This window comes from Lactuca virosa, chromosome 7 (assembly GCF_052849685.1).
Source record: "Lactuca virosa cultivar CGN04683 chromosome 7, Lactuca_virosa_CGN04683_v6, whole genome shotgun sequence".
In the NCBI taxonomy this organism is placed as follows: domain Eukaryota; kingdom Viridiplantae; phylum Streptophyta; class Magnoliopsida; order Asterales; family Asteraceae; genus Lactuca; species Lactuca virosa.
The window spans coordinates 90,734,406-90,754,529 of NC_136432.1; the positions used below are offsets into that span (position 1 = coordinate 90,734,406).

Consider the following 20,124-nt stretch of genomic DNA (forward strand, 5'->3'; position numbering starts at 1 on the left):
ATCTTCATAAATCGAAAATCAAGAAATAGAATCTTGGACTATGAGATTGATTCTAATCCATGTCTCATGTCCATACGATATCTTGTATCACAAAGGAATAGTTGATCACTTATCTTAGGACCAACATCTAATCAGAGTTTGGAAGTGTCTTTGGATAACACTCTTTTCTGGTTATTCGTGTACTTACAATTCTAGTTAGTGACTTATCTGTGACATCCCCAAAATCACGGCCAGAAAAGACCGGTTTCATTTATGCTTTTAAAATAATTTAAGAGTAAATCCATTGATTTAAAAGAGTTGCGGAATTTGTCCCCAAAACAATACATGATAAAATAAGGTTTATCAAAGCATTTCTTAAAGAAATGTATTTTTCATTATATAACAAAACTCGGGATGTCATGTTCCGATACAGACACAAAAGCATAAACAATAAAACATAGACCTTACACAGTTATATACAACTACAGGTCTATAAACAAAAACATCTTCACAAGTTCTCCAACTTATGCTCTCGCGCCACTACCTGTAATACAAAGAAACTGAGTGGGTCAGGCTTGGGAGCCTGGTGAGCATATAGGGTTTTCAACTCACAATAAATAATTATATTTAATTTCACCAACCAACAATAACCCGATTACCCATTCCCGTTATCATCACTTTACGTCCCTATGACAGCAACTATTACAAGGGACCTAATCTAGGATTTTTCATCAGGACGGACACTACTGCAAAGGAGTTTCCTCAGCAATGAATGTCCTAATACAACCATGAGGGGGAGACGTGTGGTAAAACCGCATAAGGGGGAGGGGGGGGGCGTTCCTCTGCCTATGTGGCAAAGAGTACGGCCAAACCGTGCACACTCCCCATATTCTTATAAGAATGAAATATACTAATTTTTTTTTTGAACCGGCAAATACAAATATATCAACTACTTCTAAACTAATACCTAATTCCACTTATACAAATATATATTAATATATCTTTTGAGATAAAATATAAAATATAGTTGGGGTTGAAACAGTATATAACTAATTTTTTAGTTTATTTTTGAGGTTAAAACTGGGCTAAAGATGGTCTAAGATTATTAGAGTTGAAGTTGGCAATTAAGTTGATTGGATTCACCAATTCGGTGGAGAATGGATCTGGTAAGGATCATCTATGGACGGCCATCTTGTTGCTAGGGTTGATTCCGATGGAGTTTACGAAGCAATTAGGGGAAAAAATAATTTATTAGTTGATAATGGAATGGTCAATAGGATAGAATAGAAAAAACAGGACCACACACTATTCAGCCTTTTTCTGCTAATAATTATGTCATCCAATCCCTCTTCTTTTATTATTTTGTCTCTTCATTCACATGATGATGCTTTTCCTTGAAGACTTCGTGGATCCTGCATCATGTTGCTAAGGAATTTCCTCTATATGTTGACGTCTGGTTCTTTATATCTGATCCTAGCTCCCATTATACTATCACAAAAACTTTCTTACAGACCTAGGTAACTTGCCAAAGTTATGGCTGATAGATTGTTGTTATTAACTTCAGTACAACCAGGTCGCCAATTTTCTCTTGCAGAGATTCAATCCGCAACCAATGACTTCGATGATGAACTAGTCATTGGACACGGAGGGTTTGGAAAGGTGTACAAAGGTTGTATTTCTATCGAAGAAACTAGTCATGTTGTGGCCATCAAACGGTTGGATTCTAAATCCAATCAGGGGGCACCTGAGTTTAGGGCAGAAATCGAGATGCTTTCAAAGCTACGCCACTGTAACTTGGTGTCTCTCATTGGTTATTGTGATGATAACAAAGAGATGATCCTAGTTTATGCGTATATGCCTAATGGAACCCTCTACCATCATCTACACAAAGCTGAGACTCCTTTAAATTGGATGCAAAGACTCCAGATAGCCATAGGTGCCGGCCGTGGATTGGACTACCTTCACACAGGTTTGGGCACTAAACACGTAGTCATTCATCGTGATGTGAAGAGTTCAAATATTCTTTTGGATGAGAAATGGGCAGCTATGATTTCTGATTTCGGGTTGTCCAAAATAGGCCCAACAAACCAGTCAACGTCATATGTTGACGCCAGTGTTAAAGGCACGTTCGGGTATCTAGATCCAGAGTATTTCTATACCAGAAGGTTGACAAGGAAAACAGATGTGTATGCATTTGGGGTTATATTGTTTGAATTGCTAACAGGGAGGCTTGCAGTAGATGAAAGCAATGCTGAGGAGAATATCAGTTTGGTAAGATGGGCTCAAAAGTGTGTGAAAGAACGGAAATTTGATCAAATGGTTGATTCTAATATCCAGGGGACAGTTTTGTCCAAATGTTTACGAGGGTTTGCAAAAATTGCATATCGTTGCTTGCTTAGTGTTCTAAAAGAAAGACCTACTATGGCCGAGGTTGTGATCACACTTCAGGATTTACTAGAACTACAGCGGAGACATGACAATTCTGCTGAGGCACCAGGCATAACAGTATTCACTTGGAAGATTCATAAGTTTCTTGCTTCCACAACTAAACAAAACTCGGGTATACCCAAACTTCTCATTGATATTATATGTGCACGTTTGTGTTTATAGTATTAATCTTTGATAATAACTAGCACTTGAATAGCAGAAATATGACATCTTAGAATACCCAAATATAACTACAATTTGTTCAACTTTTTTTTTTTTTATTTATTTTTATTTCTCAAAGTTTGAGTTAGGTATGTTCTAGTTTTGTTCATCAACATTTAGGTTCCTTTAAACTTAGTCGAACGATGTTGCTTTGTCAAATAAGAACACAATTGATGTTTCCCACTAAAAGATATGCAAGCAAGTTTTATTTTTCACTTCTGACCTTGTAGGTAACTATTTGTAACTCTGTTACCATTTGACATTTTTTTTTCTCTGTTTTCTAAGACCGAAATGGCACAAGTTCATCAAAGAGCCTTGAAATGAACATGAATCAATGCTCTTCAACTAACAAGGATGGCAGCGATCAGGTTGGAGTGCCTTGTCAACATGAGGAATCAGTGGTCACAGATCTAAAACGGTTCCGATATTTGGATTTAAGACGTGCTACGAAGAACTTTGGAAATGGCAGAAACATGAAGGGTATGTGTTTCGTGCAGGTTTACAAAGGTTGGATCGATAAAAGAACATATTCCCCTTCTAAAGCTAATACTGGATTGCCAATTTCAATTAAGACAGTAGACCGGAGAATTTACCTCCCAAATCTTGCATGGGTTAGCAATCTTGAAGATTACCCTTTCTATTTACTTCCTTTTGAATACGAATCATATTATATCATTTCATATATATGTTTCATTGAACTCAGCACCATTGTGAAACGTGATCAGTGTTGAATGCAGTCTGAGTTGGATTTGGAAATGTTGAAAGAATTTCGTCATCCCAACCTTGAAAAGCTCATAGGATATTGCTTGAAAGGCAAAAAGCTCCTCCTTGTATATGAATTCATGCCTAAGGGAAACTTTGAGGATCACCTATATACCGGCAAGCAACACAAATAAATCCTTGCATAAAGCAAATCTAAAAATACTGCAAATTTAATTAATTTTTTTCATGGGTTGTAGGAACACTATTTACACTTCCGTTGGTTGCAAAGGTGAAAATAGCAGTAGGAATTGCTCGGGGTATTGTTTTTTTGCACAAGTCACAAGATCTACTAGGGGGACGTGTTTTTGGTGAGTCTCGGCTTCACAGAGATAAGATATTGCTGGATGAGGTATGGTTGAGCTCTTTCATTATTCGCATTGGATATCCATGACCAATTATGTTTTGTTGTTTCCCTTTATAATGAATCTCATACACAAAAAGTACATATGGTAATATATTGTCTTATTTGTGTCTTATAGCTGATAACAACCGAGATTTTGATTAAATGTCTTGATTTGCAAAGCATTTATATATAGTTGTGCCATTGGAACTTAAAAAAAACTCTCTGCGTGATTACCTACCTTTCTTGAATTGTATAACATATTTCAGTGCTAAGCAATTTTCTAAATTAAACTTGAATACTCGTTTTCCTGGTTTTACCAATCTCCATTTGATATAAATTTCAAGGTTGTCAATAATATCCCAATCCTAATGGATCCTACCATCCTACCTTTTCAAAACAAGCCGGATCGTATTTGGATCGAGCTTGACAAGCCGGATCGTATTTGGATCAAGCTTGCCATAAGATCATATTTAATTAGGATCGTGGGATCCGGATCCAATCCGATTGTACCATATTATCAAAATCTGAACAGTCATTACCTAATACATTCGTACCCAACATATTTACCTTCTATTTATTCTATTTATTTCACTTTTTTGAACTGTAAAGGACTAAAGGGGTAAGGTAAAAAATATACACAATTTTAGCCACCAAAGACGCTAGTGACACCCTCAAAAATCAAATGAAGAATCAATAAGAACATTCTCAAGAACAGAATCACCAAACAACTCAAAAAATTAAAACTTTAGTTACAGGTTGTTTTGTACATGTCCTTGCTCATTTCTTGATCCTGGTTTTGATATAAAACTCGATAATTCGTTATATTTATTTAATTTCTTATAAAACTCTGCTTCTTTTGTACATTTCCATGTTCTGTATCCTTTGTGTATTTCTATGCTCTGATTTCTGCCTACTGTCACCATTTCCACATGTTTGACTATTGATACGATCTAAGGATCTGGATCTGATCTACAATCATGATCTTAAAAATCCAAAAGGAATCCTATGTGGGAACCGATCTTGACAAACTTTATAAATTTGCAGGATTACACGGTAAAGCTTGCAAATTATGATGTTACTAAGCTAGTGCATGGTGGCTATCCCTGGGGTGTAGCATTTTATGAACTTGGTATTCGCGATGATTATCCAGGGTTTAGTAAGTTACTTTTAACATATCTCCTATACATACCTTCCCTCTTTGGCTGAAAATCCCATCTTTTTTACCAATTTTTGCTAAAAGTCCAAAATATCTCAAATTTTCAGAAATTTTCGAATGTTTTTATCTTTGTTTAATTTTTTAAGTATGATGGACCCCGTTGATTTTCGTTCTGGCTCGGTAACTGCCCCGTCCCTATTGTGTTTTGATTGTGGTGATGCAATTTCGTACATCTGAACAATGAATATTTTTTCAGAGCGCGGTGAACCACAAAGCAATTTCTTGGGCTTTACAATGGCATTCATAGAGGTGATAACAGGGAAAACAATCTCTAATGGAAGAGAATTCCAAAAGATGGATGATTTGTTTATGAAATATGGAAAAATGTCTTTGGTTCATATTGCCCAATCATGTTTTGACATCTGCAATGAGGTGGATTCAGAATCAAATATGCTAAAAATCTTGGAGCAATATATTCCACAGAACAAGGAATTCGCAACAGAACTATTGAGAGCCCGTTATTGTGATGACTGGCTTTACCCAGAAAATTCGTAAGTATCTTCTTGCCATGACTAAGCAAAACGCTGGTTTACACAAACCTTTCATTAGTGTTATATGTGCATATTTTTGTCTTCATATGTAGTTATTCCAGATAATAACTATTTACCACAGCTGAAACTAATACATCATAGGAAACCCAGACATAGTTCCAATTGGGCAACCTCTTTTTTGGTTTCTAAATTAACAAATATGTGTTTTCTAGTTATGTTCAACAATGTTTAGGTTTCTATATAATAATGTTATGGATTTCTTGTCTCTTTCCTGTATCTAAGTCAAGCGATGTTGCATTGTTAAATACGAATGGAATTTTTATCTCCCATGGATAGATATAGGTGCAACTTTTTTTTTTCACTTCCAATCTTGTGGGTAATTTTTTTTGTTAACACTGTTAACTTTTGACGTTTTTTTTCTTTCCCTTTTTTAAGGCCAGAGTGGCACAAGTACATGAAAGAGCTCTGGTGAAATGCCTGGTAAGCATGGGTAATTCTTCATTACACATCTCAAGTGTTTCACATATGATGAACTCAGACAATATTCTACATATGAAGAACTTTCGAAATGACAAATGTTAGAGTGACAAGTGTGATGCAGAAGTTTACAGAGGCTGTATGTGTTCTGAAGCTTATATGATTTGCCAATTGCAGTTAAGAAACATGACTACTAAAAACATGCAAACCAAGTAAAGTATCAGTAGTATAAGCATATGACCTACGGTCACACTTTTTCCAAAACATCCCTGCCACACTTTCGATTATTTGAGTGGCTAAAGTTCACTAGTGAAAGTCTTGCCTAGTCTTGGCCACAATTTATTTACGATACATGTGACAATTTTATATTTTTTCGAAAGCCTTGCCTTTTTTTTTTGATAAAAAAACTTGACAATTACGAGCCATAGTCGAAAAGTGTAAATGTGAACAACTGCAATGGTATTTGTTTGATTTTTGGAATGTGTTTGTCACTATTTTGTATAAGAGGATAGGTACATATATGGTCACATACCCCCATTGTTTATGTGTCTAAATCATAGACCTAAATTAGCCACATGAATATGATGTGGCTACACTACAAGAAAAATCCTTTTCTAGTGATGACCTGCTCACTAACAACATCATTTAGTCACACAACATATTAAGTCGTCACTAAATTTTGGTAATGTTAAAAATTTTATGACCAATTTTATGATGGTTGTCACTCACTGATCACTAAATCATATAATAACATTTAAAAATATATTTTTCAATATCATACAAGCATTAGTAACTAAAATTAATTGTCACTGCATTAGAGGGCTCGTGACCAAAAATAATGGTCACTGTATTGGAAGCTTAGTGACCAAAACTAGTGGTCACTATGTAGTGTTTGTTATTAAAACACGTCTGAACATCACATGGGAAAACTATGACAATAAATTATTGGTCACTGATTTACAAAATGAAATGAAAGTAGTGACCCTAAAGTAGTGGTCACAAGCAATAGCCTCAATTTAAATATCTTAAATATATTTATTGTATTTTGCTATTAGATGTAACAGAAAATGAAAGGAAATTTATTTTTTGGTATTGGACCAAATAAGGTAAAAGTTGCAAAGTTTAAGGGTTATTTCTGTTGAATTAAAAAAATAAAAGAAAAACTAAAAATAACGCAACCCTCGTCTGGAAATATTCATGTCGGACGAGGCAAAAACACACCCATTGTCTGTGTATTCAATCGCCAATCACAAACGCGATGAAGAGGGAGGTCGGGACTGATGAGAGAGAAACAGAGAGATATCGAGGAGGAAAGGTTGTGTTGGACACGACTCTTTATATGGGAAGCAACAATACTTTTATTAAGACACTTAAGAAGAACATACAATTTAAGAGACTACAAGACTTTGCTTTCTTTGAGGCTTTTTTTTGGATACATGGATGCTGGGATTGGTTTGGAGCAAATGAGCTCCACACCTGTTTATAGGTGTTTCCACCTCCATATAGGAAGGTTCTAGATGTACATACATTCATGACTATTCTAGAAATTTCTTTCGTATTTTATATGTATTACAAACTTCTATATGTTTCTAAAATGTTCTATAATGTCCTAGATAAGTATAAGATGTTCTTGTGTCTTCTACGGTCTTCTAGAATGTTCCAAAACCTTCTAGGCTCTTCCATATCATTCTATAATATTCTTGAGTCTTCTTGTATGTTCTAGAATATTCCACGGGCTTCTACTATGTTCTAGGATCTTCTAGATCATTCTAGAACAAACTAACTTCTTCTAGATAATAATATTGGCTCTATTGGGCTAGTGATGATCTTTAACACTCCCCTCAGCGCTAGCCCCCATTCTTCATACCATGTTGACCTGACAATTAAATTCCTCAAAATTTTCACTATTCAACCCTTTGTGAACTCTATCTGCTACTTGGTCATTAGTCTTGATATGTCTAATATTGACTTCTTCCTTGAGAACTTTTTCTCTTCAACATGCTTTGTTTTTCTTTAGTTGTTGCACCCGTTGCTTCATATATTGTTTCTGTAGTTGACAACGACATTTGTGGTTGCCTTTTGTTGCACCATAATATTGTTTCTGGCCCCGTTGAACTCTCTTGTATAGTTTCTTATGCCTCCCTTTGGCAAACTTGTAAGCATGTGGGTTTTCCCTTTTACATACCTTGGAAAATTCTCAAAATATTAACATGTTATGACGTGATCCCTTATTGATCTGATAATCTCTTTTAGATGTTACTCGGTTGGGAGATTCTACTTCGCTCTTACGAATCAATGTGATTTTCTTCTGATCCGCCTTATCCAGTTTCTCTATCACATGTTCTGTTGGTGATTTGTTTCACCAATTGTATTTAAGTGTAATGGGTTGACTTGTTGACCAAAAATCAATCTTGATGAATATTAAACAAATAAGGAAGGTGCGGAGTGCACACTTGTTTAAGTTTATTCAAGATTAAAAGTAGACTGTCATTTAGGGGCGAAGCCCCTGAATGAACGGGGGTCCGAGGGCAGCGCCCCTGGGAGCAGGGTCCAAGGGGTAGAGCCCCTGGTTGGGGTCGAGCTGCCAAGTCAGCGCGGAAATGCGTCAGAAATCCAAATTTTGAATATTTGACCGGTTTTTTGGCTTTGCATTAATCCATATAGAAAACCCAAATTTATGACAGTTTTTTACTGTTGGAAAAATTGTTTATGACAGTTTTTAGACAAAGGGGGGTATTTAACCAATTTTTGATCAGTTTTTTGGTACTTACGAAATTAATACAAACCATTCTCTGCTCTTATTCACTTCTGAGTCTTATCCAATCAAAGATTAGGGAGTACCACCCAAATACTTTGATTTGAAAGTGGAATCACAATTCTGAGAATATCCAAGTGCCTTTATTACCCCGAAATTCTAACATGTTCCACTTTTCGTCTAAGATGCGACTTTTTATGCAACTCTGGTGATTTCATGTTCTTATTCTCCTTTAGAACATCCATCTTTGAGTGAACAACTTCCTCCTTCAAGGTTGTCATAAACTTTGTCTCACTCTTCTTGAGACCTTTGTCGAGTTGCATAGTTGATAGGATTCGGGACCCAATCCTATTTCTCTTTAAGGGTACAATGTGAATTATTGAACCCTTAGTGATACACATGGTATCATCTCTCTCAAATGACCAGGGTCGTACGTTGTCTAGGAAATCCATTCCCAATACCATATGATAGTCATCCATATGCACCACTGTCAAGTCTATGGTGCCTTCCCATTCTGCTATCTTAAGAGGTAGTCCATATGCAACACCAATGATAAGCTTGGATAAAGAGTTGACGACTTTCAACTGGCCTAGATTTTTGGTGTATTTAATACCCAACTTCCTAGCTTCATCTTTAGCAAGGAAATTATGAGATGCACCGGTATCTACCAATGCCTTGGTGTATCATTTACCCTGGCATCCACGAACATTAGCATTCCTCTTTTAGTCTTATTCTCTTCTATGGCATATAGTGCCTCAACATCCCATTCATCCTCTACTTCCTTTTTGGAATTCATCGAATTGCTTTCGACAAATTTTTTCTTTGGCCAACAATCCTTAGACATGTGGCCCCACTTTCCACAATTGTTGTAGTTGTCTTCGACCCTCCTCCCCCGAGAACTCTTATCGCCGGTCTTTTGAGATCTCCATGGTTATGAGGTTCCTTGCTGACTCTTCATTTTGTCAGCATTTGTGTATCCTTCTTTAGAAGGTGGCTTGATATTCCTCCGACTTTTACTTGTGTAGAGTGCTTCCTCTTCACTATTCAACGTGATGCCTCCCATTTTCTTAGCCATAGCTTCTTGGTTGGCCAACAAATTCTCAAACTCTACAAGTGATGGTTGAACGAGCCATCCTTGTACAGCAGTAACGAAACTTCTATATTCCGACCTCAGTCCATGGATGATGATCCTCTTTATTCGAGCTTCTACAATGACGGATTGCGGATCTAGTTCAGTAATCTCCCGACATATCAACTTGACCTTGAGGAAATATTGAGTAATCGTCATGTCATGTTGTGAGATTGATAATAGCTCGTTCTCTAAAAGTTGTAGTCTCGTATCATTCTTCTTTGAGAAAAGCATCACAAACGTGTCCCAAGCTTCTTTTGGTGTGTTCTCGTCCCGAATATGCTCCAACATCTCTTCTTCGATTGTGGTCTTCAAGGCAACCATTGATTTGCTTGCTTTGATTTTCCATTTGTGCAAAGCACCATTAACATCTTCCTCTGGCGGCATAGTTTCGCTTCTGCCAATGACCTCCCATAGATCTTGTCCTTGTAAATAGGACTTCATACATGTTTCCCACATTTTGTAGTTGTTGTTGTTGAGTTTCTTGATTCCTACGACGACTTGGAGATCACCCATCGTGTTGGCAGTACCTCGGTAATACCAAACAAGCTAGTTTCGTCACTAAACTTGTAGAGTCACAGACTACTCACGATATAAAGAGAATCACTCGTTTTCATTATCAAGAAACCTCGCTCTGATACCAGATTGTTGGACACGACTCTTTATATAGGAAGCAACAATACTTTTATTAAGACACTTAAGAAGAACATACAATTTCAGAGACTACAAGACTTTGCTTTCTTTTAGGATTTTTTTTGGATACATGGATGTTGGGATTGGTTTGGAGCAAATGAGCTCCACACCTATTTATAAGTGTTTCCACCTCCATATAGGAAGGTTCTATATGCACATACATTCATGACTATTCTAGAACTTTCTATCGTATTCTATATGTATTACAAACTTCTATATGTTTCTAAAATGTTCTATAATGTCCTAGATAAGTATAAGATGTTCTTGTGTCTTCTACGGTCTTCTAGAATGTTCCAAAACATTCTAGGCTCTTCCATCTCATTCTATAATATTCTTTAGTCTTCTTGTATGTTCTAGAATATTCCACAGGCTTCTACTATATTCTAGAATCTTCTAGATCATTCTAGAACAAAGTAACTTCTTCTAGATAGTAATATTGGCTTTATTGGGCTAGTGATGATCTTTAATAGGCTGAAGGATTAGTTGATGGGAGGTGGAGCCGCGACAGTGGTCTGTGGAAGCGGGGGAGGGCCATGGACGACGAGGTTGAATAGTTGAGGGCTTCGGGGACAAAATTGATGGTGTCCAGCCCTAATCAGCCTCTTAAACCTTCTAATTTGCTTAATTCACGAGGTAATTACAAACCTTAGTTCTACCGATTTTCATTTCAATTGAATGATTCTATTTGAACATTTTTTTACTTCAAATTTTTGGTATACTGAAAGAGAACTTAGGTAAATAAAAACATATGGTAAATAAAGTTTATATAATAAAATAATCATTTATATAATAAAATTTGGTGATTTTTTTTTCAAATCTATTTAGTTTTCTCTAAATAAAAACATATGGTAAATAAAGTTTTTTGATGTGGTTGTATACATCTAAAACTATATTTCGTTTCGGTATTATATTATATTTTCTTTTTTACATATATGGATTGATGTAAAAACACTAAAACTTATGGTTATGTGTTATTTTAATGTATTTGGATTCATTTACAACTTATTTTTATGTGTATTTTTAATGTTTGAGCTTGTAAACATCAAATTCATAATTAATATTTGTATGTATGTGTAGAAAAATAGAAAAAAACATGAAAATATAGAAACCGGTTCACCCGGCGGTCAAACCGGTTAAATCGGTTGTACCGGAACCGGTCACCATACCGGTTCAACTAAAAAACCGGTTTTTAAAACATTGGGTTAAACGGAATAAAAACACATGAAAAAGAACAATTTATATAATAAACTTTTGTTTTATTTTTCATATCTATTTATTTTCTCTAAATAAAAACATATGATAAATGTTATAAAGTTTTTTGATTTGTTTGTATTTATTTAAAATTATATTTCGTTACGGTATCATATTTTATTTTATTTTTGACAAATATGGATTGATGTAAAATACTAAAACTTATGGTTATGTGTTATTTTAATGTATTTTGATCCATCTACAACTTATTTTTATATGTATTTTTAATGTTTGAATTTGTAAACATCAAATTCATGATATATATATATATATATATATATATATATATATATATATATATATATGTGTGTGTGTGTGTGTGTGTGTAAAAGAATAGAAAAAAACAAGAAAACTATAAAAACCGGTTGACCCAGCGGTCGAAACGGTTGAACCGGGAACCGGCCACCATACCGGTTTAACTAAAAAACCGGTTTTTACAACATTGATATATATATATATATATATATATATATATATATATATATATATATATATATATATATATATATTCAGACAACTGTATATGGACTTTCATTGATTAGTGACAATATTTAGTGAGGATAAATAAATAAAAAAAATGCTAGCAATTTTAGAGTTAATTGCTGAGATTAAAAGTGTCAGTGGACATATAACCCATTTCAAAGACAAATGATAGCAATTTTTGCACAAAACACACAATTAAATAAAACTGAACATAAAAAGTTAATTATGTTAACAAAACTAAACAGAAGCAAATATCAAAGTTTAAAAAAACTAAGAACATCAAATGTTTTGCCAGTTTCCTTTATCTTTGTATATTTCTACACCTTTTTTTTTAGAAAGGGCTGTTCAATTTGGATTCTACTGTAGGGTTTTCCATACCAAGCCAAAAGTAAATTCATGTTTTGTATCTTCATCGACCTTCATCTTAAGTAAATTAGAGGAAAAATAAATAAATAAACTCAAATCCCTTAAAATAAAGTAAAAATTTATACTTAGCTTCATGTAACTGTGATCTAACCTGCAAGCTGGAAAATAAAAAAGATTAATTATTAATTATCATTTCTTTATAATTTGAAAAAGATGTAACCTTTATGATGCTATGCCTATAGCCTTCATTGAGAAGATATCTCAAAAGAAGGCTGTCAATCTAGATAGTGATAAGGAATTTAAAAAAACAATCCCAATTCTATAGACATCTAAAAGAAAATGGTCATTTCTGAAGAAGAAAAAATTAATTATCTTTTTTAAATAGCTCATTTATTTTTTATAAAGCATATGTAAAATTCCTATATGATATGTAATCTGATTATCGAAGTAATCACTTGGAAAGCATCTAACATAATAAACACAGATTTTGTAACTTCTTGTACTTGTACATACACATCACCGACAACACTAAGAATAAATAAATTAAGTCAAAATAAAAATAAAACTCGATTCCTAACTTAATCTTCCAAATTCAGCTAAAAGTTGCCCAAATCGTGAATAGCAATACTAACGATAACAAATTTAGCTTCCTACAAACATATATTACCCAAATTACCCTTTTACTATTGGTTCAATTCTTAATCAGCCACTGGAATTTGAGCAGGTCGACCGAAATTCTTTTGCATTGAAGATAACCAATAAAACATATACGCAATCATTCAACCTACAAAAATTTAGAAAGAAAAGTCAAAAGTCAAAAGTCAAAATTTAAAAACCTGGACTCCACTGAATTGATCTCTTCTTGATATGAACTACCTGGTATACATGGTACATCAAAACAAAAAAAATCAGAAATAATTGCAACATCATTTTTTATTCATGATTAAAACAGAAAAACTTAGTTGAATATAATTTGGCTTTTATATAAGAACGAAAATTATCATTGGACTTTCATCGAACACATGGTGTGCATTCAATTGGATTACTCCCCGACTGCAATTTAATCCAAGAATTGGTTATTATCCAAGATTTGTGTTTCATATTCAAGAGCTGTAAGATTTTGTCTGTAGTAGTGATAATCAAAAGAGTAAGTGTAACCACACGCAAACTAAACACAAAAGTAAGGGCCCTTTTTATTGTTTAGGCCCGACACAAAATATGTTTGAACCGGCTGGTCTTTTTTGCAAACCACAGGGACTAAATATGTAATTTTGTCTATTTAAAAATAAAATAAAATTTTATCGTTATAGATACTCCCGTTTTGTAAGTACAAGTTCCGTTGGTTTTATACGCTACGTTCTATAAGTACAAGTTACGTTAACACCCGTTCTATATTTCTTCATAATAAAAATATTGTATATAAATAATGTTTCGTATAACATGCAAGACCGACCTTAGCTCAGTTGGTAGAGCGGAGGACTGTAGTTGTTTGCTGATATCCTTAGGTCGCTGGTTCGAATCCGGCAGGTCGGATTTTGTATTTTAATTTTAGTTTTCTTATTTGAAAGAATCTCTTCACGACATTCTCTATGTTTCAAATTAGGGATGAGAAATTTGCCTGAAAACCGAACCGAACCGAATTAGACCCGAATAAACAATTCGATTTGGTTTTCGGGTATCTATATAAGGTTTTTTCGGTTTTCGGGTTATTCGGTCCGGGTAACCCGAATAAGAGCTTATTCGGTCCAAAAGGACCGAACCGAATATGAAAAGTCGCATTTTTTCCCCTTATACGATTGATTATTCGGTCTTGTGTTCAATCAATCGTTACCCAAAATACCCACGTAATACACCAAAAAAAAATCAACGAAATCGATATTCAGTCTTGTGTTCAATCGATCGTTACCCAAAATACCCACGTAATACACCAAAAAAAAATCAACGAAATCGATATCGATCATCCGGTAGCGTATTACACCAAATCGACGACATTACTCTTTGATCGATTGAGGTTTTTTTCATCCTTGCGAGTTGCGATAACCTATAATCTTTGATCGATCATCACTAGTTAAAAGTTCAAAGTCCATTCACGATAAGAAAAAAAAATCAGCCCTTGCGCCTGGAAAAAAAATCATCTCCTCATCCTCGTTTTCTTGTTTCTATTGTGATCAAACTCCACTCAAGTCATGGAAAATTGGGTTCCAAATCAAGAAACTCAAGTAATTATTTGTATCTTAATCTACTACTCAATCTTTAAATGTGTTATTATGTATGTTACTCATTGAAATTTGAATGTGGTAATCTACTACTCAATCTTTCAATGTGCTATTATGTATGTTATCAATTGAAATTTGAATGTGTTATGTTAACAGTTAACATTTTCTCTATAAGTCGAAGCAATGGAGACGTTGACCTTGAATGAGAGGATTTAATGAAAACAACCATATATGTTCTTTGTAAATGTTATTTTGGTTATTTGGGTTATTCGGCTCCTTAATCATCTTGTACATGTTCTTTGGGTTATTCGGGTCGGAACCGAACCGAACATAATAATACCCGAACCGAATCGAACCCGTATTGCTTATTTGGTTCGGTTTTCGGTTCATACAATTACCCTTATTCGGTTTTCGGTTTATTCGGGTTCGGGTCGGTTCGGTTCGGTTCCGACCCGAATAACATCCCTATTTCAAATAATATATTTAAAAACGAGTCTTCTTTTCCATTCTTATTTCATGTTTTGACTGTAAGTAAACCATTGACAAAACTGCACAAATGGTCCCTGTGGTATAGGGTTGTAAACGAACTGAACGTTCAACGAACTGTTCGTGAACCGTTCGGCGGGAAGTTTGTTTATGTTCGTTTAATTAATAAACGAACGAACATGAACACAAATTCTCGTTCGTTTAGTTAAACGAACGAACATGAACAATGGTCTCGTTCGTTCAATTATGTTCGTGAACGTTCGTTTATGTTCTTCTTTTACGTTTGTTCATGTTCGTTCATATAAGTTCCTTTTATCTTCATATATGTTTAATTGTGTTTGATTACATTACAATATTATATGTTCATTTATGTTCATATATGTTTGTTTATGTTCGTTTGTTTATGTTCGATTAGCATGTTCACGAACATAAACGAACGAACATGAACAATGTAATTTGTTAAACGAACGAACATGAACAAGAAAACTCGTTCGTGTTCGTTCATTTGTTCGGTTAACTTAAACGAACGAACATGAACAAGCCCCGTTCGTGTTCGTTTGGTTCGTTTACAGCCCTACTGTGGTATGCTCAAAATTGCCACTTTGGTCCAAAAAAGTTTGGGCTAGCGCCACAAGTCCAAAGTTTTCATTTTCTTGCGTCTTTGGTCCATAGGGTTAACTTCCGTCCATCTCTCTCTGTTAAGTTATGTTTGACTAGTCAAATTGGGGGTATTTTGGTCATTCCCTATTTATGCCCCTTATTTTATATTAATAAAAGAGCCCTATATGAACGAACCCCAATCCCTCGTTGTCGTCGTTCTCACAGCTGCGTCTTCTTCAACAAAGCGATCGTCTTCGATTTCTTCAAGAAATCAAAATCAAAAATGGTGCTTTGTTTTTGTGGTAAAATGGCCATAGTTCGCACTGCATGGACTGACAAAAATCCAGGGAGACGCTTCTGGGGATGCCCTACTGAGGTACGCAATGTTTTTTTTTATTTTTGGATTTCAACATAAATCTCCCATTACATGTTACAATCTTCTTTTGTTTCTTCAATTTTGAGGGGATCCAAATGTCGATTTATTGGGTGGTTTGATGGTCCAATGTGTGAACGTTCAAAAGCTATTATACCTGGGCTGCTGAGGACAATCAACAAACTGAAGTCACAAAACACAAGACTCAAGTGTTACCTGTTATGTAGTTGGATGTTGTTTGTGTTTGTTCTGGTTTATAAGAACTAGATTGAAGTGAAATGGTTTCGGTGGTGTATAAGAAGTAGATTGAAGTGTAATGGTTGGGTAGTGTGTTAATGTTTTGGGTAGTATCTTGTTTAAGCAATGTAATCTTTTGGGCAGTACTCTGTAGTAGTCTTTTGTGGTTAAAATGTAAGCAATGTAAGACATGTTTTGCAAGAATTTGTCAATGGTAATTCTATTTTGTATGTAAATTTTGACCATTCTATTTTGTTTGTGGTTTACACATTATCAATGACAATTGTATGTTTTGTCTAAAAGGGTACCTTGGTCAAGTTCTACAACATCAAATTAAACATGAGAATAACATCAACACATTAAACATAACATAACCCATTACATCAATCCAGTCTAAATTGTTCCCATACATCACAGGGGTACACTATCAAGTACCAAAAATAACATCCAAATTTCTTAAACCCCAAAACACATAAAGTACTACACATACAATACACATAAGCATAACATTATCCCAAAAAACACTTATACCCCTACATACAGCAAAATCACATCACTTACCCCCTTGGCCTTTGCAAGTTCTAGCATTATGCCCTTTAGTTTTACACTTGCTGCAAGTTACTTTGATAAAATTTCTTGTAAGCTTTCCACTCCCACTAGCAACATGGCTTTGACTCCCACTCCCACTAGCACCATTGTCTCCCTTCTTCTGGCTTTCCTCCTTAACAGATTGCCTCCTCTTCTTCTTGGGCCTTCCAGGCTGATTATGGTGTAGAGGAGGGATGATTTTAATTGGGCATTCACTTATAGGCCACATTGCTCTACCTTTAATAGGTTCTACCTTGTACACATAAGTTGTTTTCCATGTTTCTAGCCAGTGCACCTTGTGGGCATAAGTGTGCAGCTCTCCAACTTCCTCACCATTATATGCTTTGTCATTTAGGACTACAATGACATGTTTACAAGGGAGTCCTGTTAATTCCCACTTCCTGCAACTGCATACTCTTTCAACCATGTCAACAACATGTTGATCCTGCCATGGCCCTTGCACTTGGTATTTCTCTGACCCATTCCACCTAGTTGTGTACTGAGATGCCCAATTGACATTCTTCTCCATGATCTTTGTTGCAGATGGGGTTAGTGGACCAACACACTTTTTTTGCACCTTTATGACATTGCATATTCTTTTCATCATATACTCCCTAATATACTCTAAGCAGGTTATAAGTAGCTTGTACCTTCCCTCAATCAATTTGCTATTAAAAACTTCACAAAGATTATTTAGAAGCATATCTGAAACTGCTCTACCTGAAAACATCACAATAATGTGAGGATCAAACATATACTAAGAAATACTACAACAAAAGGGGTTTGTACTATGATTGAAGTATATACCTATGAAATGGCTTCTTGCCCAGTGTTGTGGGGGAATCTGCTTCAACCAATTATAAGCTTCTATATCATATGAGCTGAATTCCTTCATCCTATGATTGAACTCTGGGACTATTGTAGCTGTAGCACAATTCCACAAGTGCTCTTTGTACTCATTAGTTCTCCATGTTTTTCTCATATTCTCATGTATATGCCTGAGACAAAACCTGTGCTCAGCACATGGGAACAACTGAGAAATGGCAGCCTGCAATCCCTGTAAAGGAATTAAAACATAGTTAATATACTACATCCAAATATGTCAAATATAAACAAACAAATTACAAACCTTTTGTCTGTCACTAATAAATGTAAAGTTTGAGTTTGCATATAGGTCCAGATCATCTCCAATACACTCAAGAAACCACTTCCAACTATCAGTGTTCTCAGTCTCAACAATGGCATAAGCTAGGGGGTATATTCCATTGTTGGAGTCTACCCCAACTGCAGTTAAAATTTGTCCTGGGAAAGGGCCCTTCATAAATGCCCCATCAAAACCTATAAAATCCCTCAAGCAAGCTCTAAACCCCTTCTTCATTCCACCCAGACACACATACATCCTTTTAAAACTTCTTGAGGTAGCACTTGGGTTGGGTTCTGAATCAAACTCTAACTTCACAGTGGTTTCTGGATTAGTAGACTGCAACTCCAGGATGTAATCTCTGAGAACATCATACTGCTTTTTGTAATCACCCTGGACAAGTTTTTTTGCAGTAGATTTGGCCCTGAATGCCTTGTGAATGGAGAATCCAACTTGATAGTCCTTTTGAAGTTGTTCTTGAAGAGCTCTGACTGGGATTGTTGGGTTGGATTCAATCTGGTCCATTATCTGTTTAGAGATAAACTTTGCGGTTGCAGATCTAACTTTTCTTGTCTGGAGGCATCTATGCTCATGGTTGTAAGTTTTTATGAACCAAGAACTATGTACATCTGACCTAGAACCTTGTATCACCCAAGGACAAGGGGTAGGTTCACCCACATGACCATCATTAAAGGCTACAGTTCCTTTACAGATTGCCCTTAACCTCATTTTGTCGTTTTTCACAAAGAATATAATGCATGCAATTGTATCTTCTCCTTTAACTCCTTCTTACTTTTATATTTTTGTCCTATCCTAAAAGTTACCTTGTGTACCTCACCTTGAGAGCACCTTGTCTCCTTCCCCAATTCCTTACAGCTCTTCTTTTCCTATCTATATCAGAACCCTCATCGAGTGAATCCCATTGATCATTATCTATAACATCCAATTCTTCATTGCCCTCATCACTCTCATAATCTGTTTGCTTTGATAATCTTTTTTCAAGAAATTCTGCTTCAAGATCTATGTTCATGTAAAAATCCCTCATATCTACTTCTACATCAGGGATTATGTTGTCTTCATCCACCCAGAAATCACTATCCTCACTGTCCTCACTCTCATCACTTCTTTCATGATTTTCTTCACAGTTTTTGTCTTATCTTCACTTCCATCATCAACTGCAATATCTCTCATCTCTACATTCTCATCATTCATTTCATTTCTTTCATGAAACTCTTCTTCAAAGACTTCCTTGTTAACTGTATTGTCCTCACCTTCATGAACCTCATCATCTACATTTTGGTCATTAGACTGTAAAATCTGTTGGTACAACCCAAGATCAAAGTCACTAGCTGCCTCATCAAATTCATTAAAGCCATGGCCAATATCATTAGCTGTATCATCCTTATTCCCACCAACATCATCCATGACCAATTTATTAGTACATGATGACAATGGTTTGTCCTTGATAAATTCCCTATTCTTATTATATTCAGGGGATATTGACAAGGCTAGAGCACCTCCATTTGCTATCACAGGTGGTATGCATTTTTGTGGCATGCCACTGGGTTGGTTATCAGTTGGGGGGTTTGATGTTCCTTAATCTCCTCTAATTGCTCAATAATAACTTTTCTTACAGGTTTAGGAGCCATAAAGTAAGTAAGCAAGTTAGTAATACCATGTTCGGTGTAAACCCTTATCAGTTTATGCTCCTTTACATACTGGGCAAGATTGAGGACATCATCATCATTTCCTAGGGCCTGTAACCCAAAATGCATGTCTCCCTTCGGCACTCAAAAATGATAGTAGATAACTGGAGGAACTGAGTATCCTAACCCTTTCATAATCGCATCCATCACGTGAATAGAAAACTCATCTATATCCACCATATC

The 20,124-nt window shown here is 35.3% G+C and overlaps 3 protein-coding genes and 1 non-coding gene across 4 annotated transcripts; 2 read left to right on the plus strand and 2 right to left on the minus strand.

Moving 5' to 3' along the window:
• The first annotated feature begins 1,338 nt into the window (after positions 1 to 1,338).
• On the plus strand, positions 1,339 to 6,397 carry LOC145125636 (uncharacterized). The gene is made up of 7 exons (XM_079061069.1): positions 1,339 to 2,539; positions 2,914 to 3,239; positions 3,366 to 3,507; positions 3,588 to 3,739; positions 4,778 to 4,889; positions 5,146 to 5,440; positions 5,876 to 6,397. The coding sequence occupies exons 1-7, from the start codon at positions 1,513 to 1,515 to the stop codon at positions 5,910 to 5,912; spliced, it is 2,091 nt and encodes a 696-aa protein (XP_078917195.1). The 5' UTR covers positions 1,339 to 1,512; the 3' UTR covers positions 5,913 to 6,397.
• Positions 6,398 to 9,603: 3,206 nt separating this feature from the next.
• On the minus strand, positions 9,604 to 10,317 carry LOC145126908 (uncharacterized). The gene has a single exon (XM_079062186.1). The coding sequence runs from the start codon at positions 10,315 to 10,317 to the stop codon at positions 9,604 to 9,606; it is 714 nt and encodes a 237-aa protein (XP_078918312.1).
• A 2,979-nt stretch (positions 10,318 to 13,296) lies between these two features.
• Positions 13,297 to 19,280, minus strand: LOC145126909 (protein FAR1-RELATED SEQUENCE 7-like). Its single transcript, XM_079062187.1, has 6 exons — positions 19,060 to 19,280; positions 18,224 to 18,953; positions 17,902 to 18,151; positions 17,068 to 17,814; positions 13,431 to 13,470; positions 13,297 to 13,378 (listed from the first exon to the last, which is right to left on the minus strand). Exons 1-6 carry the CDS (start codon positions 19,278 to 19,280, stop codon positions 13,297 to 13,299), a joined length of 2,070 nt encoding a protein of 689 aa, XP_078918313.1.
• TRNAY-GUA (transfer RNA tyrosine (anticodon GUA)) lies at positions 14,043 to 14,127 on the plus strand. The gene is given in 2 exon segments: positions 14,043 to 14,079; positions 14,092 to 14,127. It is a non-coding gene; the product is annotated as a tRNA-Tyr (tRNA).
• Positions 19,281 to 20,124: the final 844 nt, after the last annotated feature.